The following is a 13766-nucleotide window of genomic DNA, read 5'->3' on the forward strand; positions in this document are numbered from 1 at the left end:
GAAGCTCATACAAGTTTCCCCCTTGTTGTGAAAGAGTCCTAGAAAAATTTGTGCAATAAAGTCATGTCCATATAAAGACCCAAGGCATCAATAGCATTATTGTCCCTTCCATTACATCACTGGTTTACGTACCACAAACTGGGGCATCTAACAAGTGTCTGCCTTTGCTTGTGAGTGGCAGCAGCAGCAGCAGCAGCAAATGATACTTTTCCAGTGCCAATATTGGCAGTAAACAGGATGCAGATGTGCATATTGCTGCTGGACATTAATGAAGCAACGGCAGATTTCTTGTTGGACAAAGGTGCAGGTGTGTGTGCGATTAATGTGGACACATACTGGTGCATCAGCTCCCCACAGCTGTGGTACCCTCAGAGTCATGTGGTGAAGTACAATGGACAGTTGATTCCATTGCAGAGTCAGATTATAGTCCAAGCTAAGTATCAAAATTAAGCTTGGCAACTAACCTTGTTAGTAGTCAACTCTTGGATGACAAATAACATTTTTGGCTGAAATACTTTTGTGCTTTTTGCTTTCCAATTTCAAGACCAAGTGAATCTAGTTTCAACTGTGATACTATTCACAGAACTTGATATGTTATGTGTGCAAAATAAGCAACTTTACATCAGGTCGTACATCAGGTTTCCATGGCCACATATCCGTAACACAGACAGTAAAGGCTAAGTTTTGTAGTCACATGTGCTGCCTTCCACTGTGTGTAATCAAGTTAGGTAGTTTGCAACACCTGCAACATCATCTAGCCAGTGGGCCACACTCACAGCAGTAGTTCAGAAGTCAAACAGATCACTTAGAATACGTGGGAATTTTAAGTCTACTGTACCATCAAAATTCTGTCAAATGTGCATTGGATGGACAAAATGTAAGAAAAATGAGAAATAAAAGGTGCGTGTTATTGTAATAGTCCAAAGAAGCCGTTTCTAGAAAGTTCTTCATAATTAAGTGTGTGTCTGATGTTAAGAATGCTTTTACTTTTCTTCTGGAAGCAAAAAGCTACAGATGTATTTTCTTGTAGAGGTTTATGAATGTAAGTGTCTTTTCACAATAAACATATTAAAAGTAATTGTGTGTTCCTTTTCATCTCTCCTTACCTCCCCTCCCCCCCCCCCCCCCCCCCCCCACACACACACACACACAAAAGAAATGAAAATAATAATATAAGAATCTAGAAGGGAGATTCTTATAGCCATCTACTTTTTGTTTGTCATAATGGCACATGGGCAGCCACTATGTTAAACTTCACCTGACAAGATAAGTGTCGGAAATAGTTTCAATCAATTTTGCATAATATTGAAAGTCGTAATATTAAAGTCAGACTGATTACAATATGAATTTAAATGAGAATAAAAGTTCAAAGCTCTAGCCTGGATCAGTAATATCATCTTTGCTCAATAACAGTGAGACAATAGCTTTCATTAAAAGCGAGATTAATTTCTATTGAAATACTTAAAATCATTTTACCATTCGGTGAGACAACAGCTTTCATTAAAAGTGAAATTAATTTTTATTGAAATACTTAAAATCAGTTCACCATTAAAATCAGGTCAGAACAAGATATTGTCATTATGAACATTGCCACAATATAGTTACATAGGTGGTCGATCATCTCCCTCCATAGAATTGTTTTGTTCTGGGCAATATCGATACAATTTTTTAACAAGCTGCTTGTATGGTATATGCTGGGGGCAGTTTTGTATTGGGAAGCAAACTTCCACAAAGAACTCATTTAATCTGTTTTTGCCATTTCATTGTTACCAGCATATGAAACAAGCTGTTCATGTGAATGTGGAAAAACCCATGCAGAAAATTATTGACACACTGAATTAAAGAAGGGAGCGATAATATAATTGCCACCCAAACATTTTGCATCTTGAATCAGATGATATATGTATTAAATAACTGATGTATGTCACGATAATTATTGTCCGTTTTCTTTTCCATGTCAACCAAAGATAGGCCCTAATGGAAAAATACATCAATGGAGAGTATTCTTGGCAGCAATAAAGACAACACAAGCACAAAGGAACATTAAATATTACAGCAAAAGAAAAGAAAATAAGATGTGTGTAAGTCACAGTAACAAATCCAGGTAAGGGCAAGAGTTAGTGGATAAGAAGAAGAAGATATGTAGAAGATTTACTAATTGCTATGGCTACATGCGAAGATCATATAAAAGTAATATAGGAACTTCTCACAAAATTCACCAGTGCTACTGTGACACCTAATCCAATAAAGTCAAAGTTTGTTAGGACCTAAGTAAAGTTTTTGGGATATATCAAACAAAAGAATAGTTTCTCACCTGAAAAAGCTAAATGCAATTTGTGAATTTCTGCCACCACAAAAAGGAAACAATTAAAAGCTTTCATCAGGTAGGTATCTTTTTTTGCTGGTTTGCGGATGATCAACTGTTGAATAACAAGGAGCTACAGAAACTTTTACATAAAAACACATCGTGGATCAGGATGGCAGAATGCCAACATGCATTCAATAGTATCAAAAATGCTTTAATACAATGTAAAGTGGAAATCAATAATGGGCTAAGTGCCAAAACACTGATTCTGAGTTATTCAGTTTTTTTTGGACAAAAATATTGTAATGGAAAAATCTGAACAATATTTTTTATTTGTTGTGTACAGTGAGAGTGATACAATTATTGCAAAAATGTTTTAAGTTCCCTTCATTTTGTCAATGAAAATAAATATATTATTCCGAACATACTAAATGCTATACAGTTATCAGCAAAAACGAGGTATGTGCCAATGAAAGAAATCTCAAGCATTTATCAGTTCTTTTAATAATAAATATTTTACAGATACACTACCCTATGATTAAACTCTTTTTAATAATATATTTAGTTTTACAGAGTAAAAGCAATTTTAATTGATCAACTGTTTGAAAAATGTTCTATTATCTACTTTCAGATATGGTAGCATCTGTTGCAGATCCTTTTTCTTTTCATTGTTGTGATGGGAAAATGAAGTTCTTTATTATATCAGTGGTAACCCCTTTCTTGAAAATATGGTAGGTGCTCCATCCTTCAAGTTCGGTGAACACTGTTCTCGTCTTCATGATGCCAGGAACACTATTTTTCATTTGAATCTAACAACACTTTTTTTTTTATCAAAAAAGTCTTCAGGCTGAAGGATAGTAACTGTGAATGGATTGTTAGGTGTCGCATTCTCTGTAAGTTTTACAAGGTCCTTAGGTACTCGACAGCCTTCCAGTCTCTTACGTTTCTCAATGTGGTAAAAATCTCTGTCCATGATATAAATGAATGGCCAGAGACCAAAAATTTATGATTTGTCTCATCATACTTTCCTAAAACAGTCAGATAAATCCAAAGAAAAAGCATAATTTTATTCTTGATCTGTTCAATGCAGTTATGAGAGCAGATGGTAAGCCTCCATTTCCTACAACACTCTGGTCTCCTACGTGCTTTAAGGAGGCATGAAGCAATTTCATTGCTGCCCCTGCCACTCATACCCTCATGCCACAAAAATATTAGCCCCGTATTGTTGTCGCCAACATGCACACACAGATTGTAGCATGAGAGCTGACGTGAATAATACATCTGACTGTGGTTTAGAGAAGGCAAAGATAACAATTGTTCATAATGTATCGAACACACAGTCACATCATTATTAGAGAGCTGAGAAGATATAGTATCTTCTTCCACTGCTTCTCTTGCTTTCTCAGCTTTTTTTTGTGGTGTATTTCTAAAGCAGTTTTTGCTTTTTTGTTGCCAGGTTTTGCCGACAGCTCGACTGATAGAAAGTCACATTTAGAGCAAGTGGTCGATGGAATGAAATTTGCGGGAAATTATTTTTAAAGAATTTATAATAAAACTTACATGTAATTTTGGAGTCTGAATTTCTATCCTTAAAGGTACGGTAAAGCCTGCTGACATTCAAATCTTGGCTCAAATACTCCCTGTTATTATTTCTTCTTCTGTAATGACTCTCATTCCTTAGAAATAAGTTGACTGTCTCCAAAATAAGCTTCTCATCTGCTTCTGTCAATTTATTTCTTTGTGCTTTATTACTCCACTTTTCTGTGAACACTATTTCACCTTTCTTTTTTGCTGACAAGAGTTTCGATTCTGCATTTTTTACTGCAAAAACATGCATAAAAGTGTTCTTACAGACCTTTCCATCTGGTAATGAGTAACAAACTGTAGCTTGCTGCCTGCTGTCATTGGTGTCTTCATACTGACCATGACACCTTCTTTTCACACTTTTAATGATCATCAAACCCATCAAATAGGCGTTTTGTTTCACATGGTCTTTGAGGGCTTTTAACAGAACTTTTCTTTGTTTACATGGGACACAAGCACACGAATGTTTGCACTTGCAGCTGAATTGAAGTAAGACAGGATACATATTTATTTAGTCATCACACAAACTAGTAACCTGATAACTAATTCCTTTGTAAAAATTCCACAAAACCACCAAATATTTCATAATAACATAACATATTGGTAATGAATAAATAATACACACTTCTTCTGCAGCTTCAGTTTTTCCTTCAACCAACAAGCTTCTACTGTTCACGTAAGATTTTCCTTCACTTCTTAAAAGCTTTCTTTCATCCGAACTGATTCTTCCTTCTTCCTCTTCCTGCATGTATCACTGTGTAGATTCATCGTTTTCACAAAGTGCTTTCGTGAGTTTAACAAACAAAACAAACTGATAGTGTGTGGCTGTAGAGAACTGTCACAGACAATACTCTCAAACAATGCCAAAACTTTGTGGCACTTATCCCACTTTAGCCTCTCCTGTGGACTGGCACATACAGCTAATGGCATCTGACAGGCCTTATACACACTATTAGAAATGATCATAGCAATTATCCCACTTTCCAGGTTGTTGGCAATGACACTTAGTACAGTTTCTTGAGTCTAGCCAAAAAAAATTTTTTTGACTCACAGCCCGTTATTGATTTCCTCTCTACACATTCAAATATACCAAAACATTCAGATATGAACCAAGACTTTTGTCTAGTGACTGATGCCTCCTTTTGTGGCTTGGGAGCTTGTCTGTTTCAGACAGACAAAATGCAAGGTGGAAAGGATACAAGTAATAGGTTTTGATAGCTGCATACTCTCACATTGCAAGAGGTCATACTCTACAACAGAGATCGAAGTCTCGGTAATCGTGTGGGCACTGAAGAAGTTCTGCTATTATGTATATGGCAAACACATAAAAGTCTTTTGTGACCACCAATTGCTCAGCTTCTTACTATTTTGTAAATTGTTACATGCAGGACTAGCTTGATGGGCATTAGTCTTGCAGGATTATGACCTGGAAATAAACCACACAAACAATAGTGACAATGTGGTAGCAGGTGAGTTACCACAACTGCAACAGAGGCTTCTGAAATTTAGGGAACTGTTGGAAAAGAAAAAAAAAATGTGAATATAAAGTGCTGCTGATAACAACGATCAGTGATACAGACTACAATATGCATACATGTGTCAAAATATGAGCCAACTACAGCAAGCAGAAAAATGGAAAGAAATCTTTCAGAACTTGCAGGAAATCTGGGTAATGAACCAGCCCAATATTTTAAGATTGAAGATGACGTCCTTTTCTATTGTAAGGAAACTGACAAGAATACTTGATGTGTTTGTATCACTTCCAATTCATTACAAAGCGTAATATGGTACACCCAGAATACATGGGGCACTTCCGCGTACAAAAATGTACACGGAAAATTGCTGGGTACTATTACTTCCCCAACCTTAAAAGCCGGTATACATGCTGTTGAGAATTTGTACCATTTGTCAAAAGGTGAAACATGTAACCATCTCCACCAAAGCAGAATTGCATCCAGTAATACCTACTAACCCCTCAAACTTACATCAGTTGATATATGTAGACATAAACCAATCACCCATTGGGGTGTAGAATACATTATTTGTGTGTTCAGTTACACCTGAGGAATTGTCCAAAATTATAAATAAATATTCAGTGGGTGCTCATGATATACCAGATACTATCCAAGAGCAACATTTATTGAGGATCCAACAGCAGGCATGGTAAATTCATCACTTGAGAGAGAGAGAGTGGTGTATTTCCAAATAGTCTAAAAATTCCAAAAGAAGGGTACCAAATGAGAAATTGTTAATTATAGGCCAGTTTCAGTTTTGTCAGCCTTCAGCAAAACTATGGAAAAAATCGTCCTTAGAAGATTAACAGCCTTCTTAAATAAAGAATGACCGATAAAGTGACTCATGACATGGGTTTAGAGCTGTAAACTCAACCCAGTGAGTAATTTTTGCCTTTTTAAATGAAACACTAACAGCAGCAGATGATAAGTGACATATATATTCAGGAGGATTTAAAGTGGGAGCTGCACCTTCACAATCTAAAAAAAAAAACTGTCCATTTTTGAAAATATAATGTAATTGTATAGATAAAAAAATCTATTCACCAAGTGGCAGCAGGAGAACACACATATAAAGGTGTTAAAGTTTGCAAGCTTTCGGAGCCTGTGACTCTTTCTTCGGGTAGAAGGGCTGAAGGTGAAAGGTGAAGGAAGAGGGTGAAGGAAACGGACTGATGATCCTTAGGAACACGGGCAGAGTTAGGAAAAGTCACCCACAACCTCAAGTCAGGGGAGATTTACTGGACAGGCTGAGAAGGAAAGACTTGATTGTTGAGGACTACACAAAAAACTGAATACACTTACACACACACTTAGGATTCTCACTCAAAATACAAAGCTACTCACTGGTGGTGACAATGTATCATTGCAGTATGCAGTTACTACTAATGTACAGAATAAATTTCTTGGTAAATTCTACAATTTAAAAAAAAAAATTAAAATACAGGAGAAGATATCAGACTGGTACAGAAAGCCAAATACAGGGATCACTGTAGATCTGTTTTTTAAAAAGCTGAAAATACTACCATTATCTAACTTGTATATTCATGAAATACTAATTTTTATAAAAGGGAGCATCTTAAAAAAGAAAACACACTCAAAAATAACTATGGTCGTGTAAGTGAGTCGTGCTTATGTGAATGTGTGTGTGTGTGTGTGTGTGTGTGTGTGTGTGTGTGTGTGTGTGTGTGTGTCAGTGGTTCCGAACGGGTGGTCCGCGGACCCCTGGGGTCCGCGAGTTATGCCAGAGGGGTCCGCAAGATGCTATTTGAATAAAAAATATAAAAAATATATTAAATATATTTTGCATGATAACAGATTTTTTTTGTTTTGGCCGCTCAATATTTTTTCAATAATGAATAAATCAATGTTTTTTCTGAGTACCAAAAACAGAAAACGTATAAAAAGTCTCTTAATTTTACTTTTTTAGGTACTAGATATTGTGATACAACAAGGTACCAATCATGTTCGATGAGGGGGTCCTCGAGAAAATTTTGTTGGGAACCCCTGGTGTGTGTTAACTGCTTTAGAAGAAGATCTTTCAATTGAAAGCTAATGTGTTAAGCAATCTTTTTGTTGTGCCTGTCTGCAAGTCAACATCTCCTCTATATGGTGAGTAGTAATCTAGCCTTTTCATAATACTGTCATTATTCCAACCTGGATTTTCCAATGTTCGATAGCTATGATATACTAGTGTATGAAATTAGACAGAAGCTGAACCTATACATAAACTCAGTAAGTACAAATTTTTGCAAAAGAACCATATATCATATTGGAGTCATGTTATACATTGATGGAAAAAAAACTGCAGTACTAAGAAGGAGTTGTGCGACAAACAAAAGTTGGTAGGCATGTTTCTACATCCAAAATATGATGTCTACTTACATTTCGTGGCAGTCACATAAGAGTAGCGTTAGTAGTGCCACTATGAGGATGCAATTAAGATTTGCTTTAAATACAACGTGTAACAGCCATGAGCGTTAGTTACCTCTGAGGCTGGATGTGTTGCGTTGATGCTAGTCATGAAGCCTTTAAGGTGACAAAGCCACCATTACCAACACCTCACTGAGTTGAGGTCATGTAATAGGGCTATGAGAAGCCGGATGTTCATTCTGCTATATTGCAGAAAGACCTGGCAGGAATATAGCCACTGTAAATGACTGCTGGCAGTGGTGGTCACAAGAATGTATGAGCACAGTAAGACCAGGCTTTGGACAGCTACGTGACACTACCGAGAGGGAAGACCATCATGTTTGGTGTAAGATTCTGGCACATCATACTGCATCTGCAGCAGCAATTTGAGCAGCAATTTGTGCAACAGTTACACAACGACCTGTAACAAATCGATTACTTCAAGGACAGTTCTGAGCCAGACATCCTGTAGCATGCCAAGCAAGAGCTCATTGGAAGGCAGAGTGGAAGTCTGTTGTATTTTTTTGATGAAAGCTGGTTCTGTCTTGGTGCCAGTGACAGCCATGAGTTGGTTAGAAAGATGTCAGTTGATGCTCTGCAACCAACCTATCTATGTGCTAGACAAACTGGATCTACACCTGGGGTTATGGTCTGAAGTGTGATTTCGTATGGCAGCAGGATCACTCTCTTAGTTATCCCATGTAACCTGACTGCAAATTTACACGTCAATCTGGTGCTTCTATCTGTTGCACTGCCATTTGGTAACTGTATCCCAGGGTGTGACTTCAAAACAGGATAACACTCGCCCACATACCACTGTTGTAACCCAACAAGCTCTGCACAATTCAAGCACATATAGGACATCATCAGACAACTCCAGCATCATCCACAAACAGAATTAACTGTCCCTGTATTGGCCATCCAAGTGCAACAGGCATGGAACTTCATCCCACAAACTGACATCTGGTACCTGTATAACACAATGCATGGACGTTTACATGCTTGCATTCAAAATTCTGGCAGTTACACTGGTTATTACTGTACCAGCATTTCATATTTGCAATGGCTTATCTCACACTTACATTAACCTGTGATCTTGTAATGTTAATCACTTAAATATGTAAATATGTTACCTAGACAAATGAATTCCCAAAATTTCAGTAATCTAAATTCATTTATTTATTTTTTTCTTATGTTGTGATTTTTTTTTGTCAGTGAATAACTACATGCTTTCTTACTTAAAATGCATACCAACATTAAATACATTTAAGGCACTTGTTTTATTCTTTCTCTTGCGGAATTATTTTAATAGGAACAAGGGACCAATGACCTAGCAGTTCGGTCCCTTCTCCCTCTTTAAACAAACCAACCAACCAACATATAAGGCAATGTTAAAACAGTTCTTGCTTGACCACTGCTTCTATTCTGTTCCTGCATTTCTGGATCATCATAGTAAGTAAACCTCATTTACCAAATACTGTTAATTGTATATTATTTCACTTCATACTATAATTTACTTTGACAATGTAGGAAAAGACAGATTGCTACTTACCACAAAGAAGACACAAGTTGCAGAAACGCACACTTAAAAGGCACTCACATAGTTTTTGGCTGCAGCCTTCATCAGTAAAAGAGACACACACGCCATTCACACATACAAGCAAGCACACCTCACGCATACATGACCACCACCTCCAGCATCTTGGGCCAGAATGCAACTACCATGAGGGATACAAGCAGCAATCTGGAGGTGGTAGGGAAGGGGAAGGGATAGTAGTGTATGGGTGGGGAGAGAGACGAATGCTGCCTAGTGGAGTGTGCAGGGACTAGATTGCCAAAAGGTGCAATGTCAGGAGGTTGTGGGGCAGGGAGGTGGGGAAAAAAGGAGCAAAGAAACAGACGGGTGGGGAAAGGTGGGCAGATGCATTGGCAGAGGGCTGGAAATAACAAGGGTGGGAGATGAGAATGGGGAGGAGATAATAGGACAGATGGGGTGGAAACTGTTGGGTGGAGGGCATTGGGACAGTGCGTTACCATAGGTTGAGACCAAGATAATTATGGGAGTGGAGATTGTGTTGTAAGGATCGCTCCCATCTGTGCAGTTCAGAAAAGTTGGTGATGGAGGAAGGATCCAGATGGCACAGGTAGAGAAGCAGCCATTGAAATAAAGTGTGTGATGTTCAGCTGCATGTTGTGCCTTAGGGTAGTCTACTTTGTTCTTAGCCACAGTTTGGAAGTGGCCGTTCATCCTTGTGAACAGCTGGTTGATAGTCATACCAACATAAAAAGCTGTGCAATGAATGCAGCAGAGGTGGTAAATGACACGGCTGCTTTCACAGGTGGCCCAGCCCCTGATGGGGTATAATAAACCTGTGACAGGAGTGAAATAGGAAGTGCTGGGGGTGGATTGGGCAGGTTTTGCACTTGGGTCTTCCAGAGGGATATGATCCTTGTGTCAAGAGGTTGGGATTGAGAGTGGCATAAGGATGGACTAGGATGTTGTAGAAGTTGGGTGGGCAAAGGAAAACTGCTTTAGGAGGGATAGGAAATATCTTGGTTAGGATGTTCCTCATTTCAGCGAACAATGATAGGTAACCAAAAGCCTGGTGAATGATGTCGTTGGGGACAATCCTTTGTGGCTGGTTCTTGGGGGTTGTGGGAGGATTGGGGGGTATGAGGGGAAATGGCACTGGAGATCTATTTGCAGATTAGGTCTTGGGGCCAGTGCCTGTCTGTGAAAGCCTTAGTGAGATCCTCAGCATACTGGACAAGGGAGTTTTTGTCACTGCAGATGCACCGTCCCTGGGTGGCTATGCTGTATGGAGGGCATTTTTTCATGTGAAAGGGATGACAGCTGTCAAAATGTAGGTACTGTTGGTGGTTGGTGGATTTAATGTGGACAGAGGTGCAGGCGGGGCCATCAGAATGGAAGTGGTCAACACCTAGGAAGGTGGCACGCTGGTTTGAGGAGGACCATGTGAAGCAAATAGGGAAGATGGTGTTGAGGTTGCGAAGGAACAAAAGTAGAGCATCTTGGCCCTGAGTCCAGATCATCATGATATCATCAATGAACCTGAACCAGACAAGGGGGTTTGGTGTTTTGGGAGGCTTGGAAAGTCTCCTCTACATGGCCCATAAGAAAGTTGGCATAGGAGGATGCCATGCAGGTGCTCACAGCTGTGCCGTGGATTTGTTTACATACCTACCCTTCAAATGAGAAGTACTGGTGGGTTACGGTAAAGTTAGTAAGGTGTATGAGGAATGAGGTACAGGGTTTGGATGTTGGGAAAGGAAGTGTTCAATAGTTGTAAGACCAGTCATGAAGGATGTGGGTGTAAAGGAAAGTGGCGTCAACATTGACAAGTAGGGATCCAGGAGGTAAAGGGGTGGGGATGGTGGAGAGTCGATGAAAGAAGTGGTTGGTGTCTGATGTGGGAGGCTAGATTATGGGCAATAGGTTGGAGGAGATGGTCAATGAGGGCTGAAATTCTTTCAGTGGGAGCACAACAACCAGCCACAATGGGGTGTCCAGGATTGTTGAGTTTGTGGATTTTGGGGGGCATGTAAAAGGTGGGTGAGTGGGGTGTCATAGGGGTGAGGAGAGAAAAGGATTCAGAGGAGATGTTCTGGGAACGGCATAAGACTTTAAGCAGAGATTGGAGTTGTGTTGGACTTCTGGGATGTGATCACTCTGGCAGAGTTCATAGGTGGAGGACTCAGATAACTGGCATAGGCCTTCTGCCAGGTAGTGACTGCAATTCATAACATAGGTCTTTGACAAATTCAGGATGGTTAAATTTGGGTGTAGGGCTAAAGGTGAGGCCTTTAGACAGGACTGAAACATCTATGGAGCTGAGGATTTTGGTGGAAAGGTCTCTATTATTTACTTTATGTTGATCATGTAGTCTCACTTAATAACTAGTGCTATCATATGCAGAAGCGATGCAGTATGTCAGTTTATACTAATATGTACTTTGGTTGTGTTGATCATGTGGTCACAATGACTACTGTAATCAGAAAATTAATTATTATTACCTTGTATCAAATAAAAAAATTAAAATAAAATAAATATTTTGTGGCAAAATAGATAAAGATCTGAGGAAAAAACTAGGCAAGTGTTTTTTTCTGAAGTGTGACACTCTATGGGGCAGAAACATGGACACTGAGACAATAAGATGAAAAAAAACTAGAAGTATTTGAGATGTGGATGTGGAGGAAAATGGATAGGATAAGGTGGATGGAAAGAGTGAGTACAAAAAGTGTTGGCAAGCAAGGGTTGAGTGGAGAAGACTGCTGTGGGTTATAAGAAAAAGGAAGAACTGGATGGGACATTCGTTGAGATGGGAGTGCTTGCTGTCAGATGCTTTGAAGGTCTAGTTTATGGGAGGAGATTGAGAGGAAGGAGGAGCTACATGTTGACAAACAACGTAAAGGGAAGCAGAAATTACATGGACCTGAAGAGGATGTTAGAAGACAGGAGAGCACAGGGAACTACTGTATGAAAACCTGCAGTTAGGCAGAACACTAATGATGATAACTTGTGTATTGCCAAGGGGAAAATAATATAACTCTTACTGCACAATCAGTAGTTATATTGCCAAAATTTGAATTAATTACACACACACACACACACACACACACACACACACTATAATTACAAAAAAACAAATAATATGTCCCGCCTTTTCCATCTGAACATGTTAAATAAAATTTTAGAGGCTTCAAACATAGGTTCATAATATCATATAAAATCATAATTTAAAAAAATTTTTTGAAAAACATTGTGTACCACAGAAGAAACTTTTGTTGACTTACCCAAATGGTGGAACTTCCATTTGCTTTCTGCATTTTGCCTATGGAGTTGAGATACGAACATGAAGAAGTCACTTCGGAAATCATCAAAATAGCAGCACACAACTTTAATGGATCTGATTCTCGCAGTAGGTACTATACTTTCTTCCTCAACCTCTACTTCGTACTGTCTGCACTTCTGATGTGCACAATGTTCTATTCAGAGAAATGCAGAAAAGCATTAGCATTAAATATGAATATAAATAAAATGCCAAGTTTACACATGATTCAAACATAATGCCAACATTTCACATATAAAACATTTAATTACATCTGGACACATTCAACAAATACTTTCCCTCACAAGACAGAGACAGTTGTTTTAAAAGACTTTCAGAGCTGTCTTAGTATTCTAAATCTGCATGCATACTCTGCAAACTACGGTGATGTGCATGGCAGAGGGTACCTCCCACTGCGTCACATTAGGGTTTTTTCTCTTCCACGTGTATATGGTGTGCAGGAAGAATGATTGCTTAAATGCCTCTGTGCTCATGGCGATCAAGTCAAATATTTTCTTCGCATTTGCTATAGGAGTGATACACTGGAGGATACAGCATATTTCTAGATTCCTCACTTAATATAGGTTCTTTAAACTTTTTGAAAATTTATAGCATAGCAAAAGCAGACCGCATCAGCAGGGTGAGGGTGAGGGTGAGGGTGAGGGTGAGGGTGGTGGTGGTGGTGGTGGTGGTGGTGGTGGTGGTGGTACATGACATAACAAAAAAGGCTCCATCCCTTTACAAATCAAAATAACAACTCCATCTCCTTCATGTAATAAAGTATTTTCAAACTGTCACAAAAATTTTTAGAATAATATGAAATAAAATGATAACTGTCATCTTCTCGACATTTTAGATGTGAAGATGGCACAATTCATACAAAATTGGTCACCACTTCAAGAAGAATATAATAATTCCAATCCCAAAGAAAGCAGGTGTTGACAGATGTGAAAATTACCGAACTATCATTTTAATAAGTCACGGCTGCAAAATACTAACGCGAATTCTTTACAGACGAATGGAAAAACTAGTAGAAGCCGACCTTGGGGAAGATCAGTTTGGATTCCGTAGAAATACTGGAACACGTGAGGCAATACTGACCCT

At 38.7% G+C, this 13766-nt stretch overlaps 1 protein-coding gene across 1 annotated transcript in view; it reads right to left on the reverse strand.

Annotated features, from left to right (window-relative positions):
• The window catches only part of LOC126482317 (uncharacterized), a 429037-nt gene that overhangs the window by 370499 nt on the left and 44772 nt on the right, over nucleotides 1-13766 (reverse strand). The window contains exon 2 of the mRNA XM_050106359.1: nucleotides 12628-12819. Coding sequence (XP_049962316.1) covers nucleotides 12628-12711 — 84 coding nt within the window. The 5' untranslated portion in view covers nucleotides 12712-12819. The remainder of the gene's footprint in view (nucleotides 1-12627; nucleotides 12820-13766) is intronic.

The sequence above is a fragment of the Schistocerca serialis genome, chromosome 5, assembly GCF_023864345.2.
Source record: "Schistocerca serialis cubense isolate TAMUIC-IGC-003099 chromosome 5, iqSchSeri2.2, whole genome shotgun sequence".
In the NCBI taxonomy this organism is placed as follows: Eukaryota; Metazoa; Arthropoda; class Insecta; order Orthoptera; family Acrididae; genus Schistocerca; species Schistocerca serialis.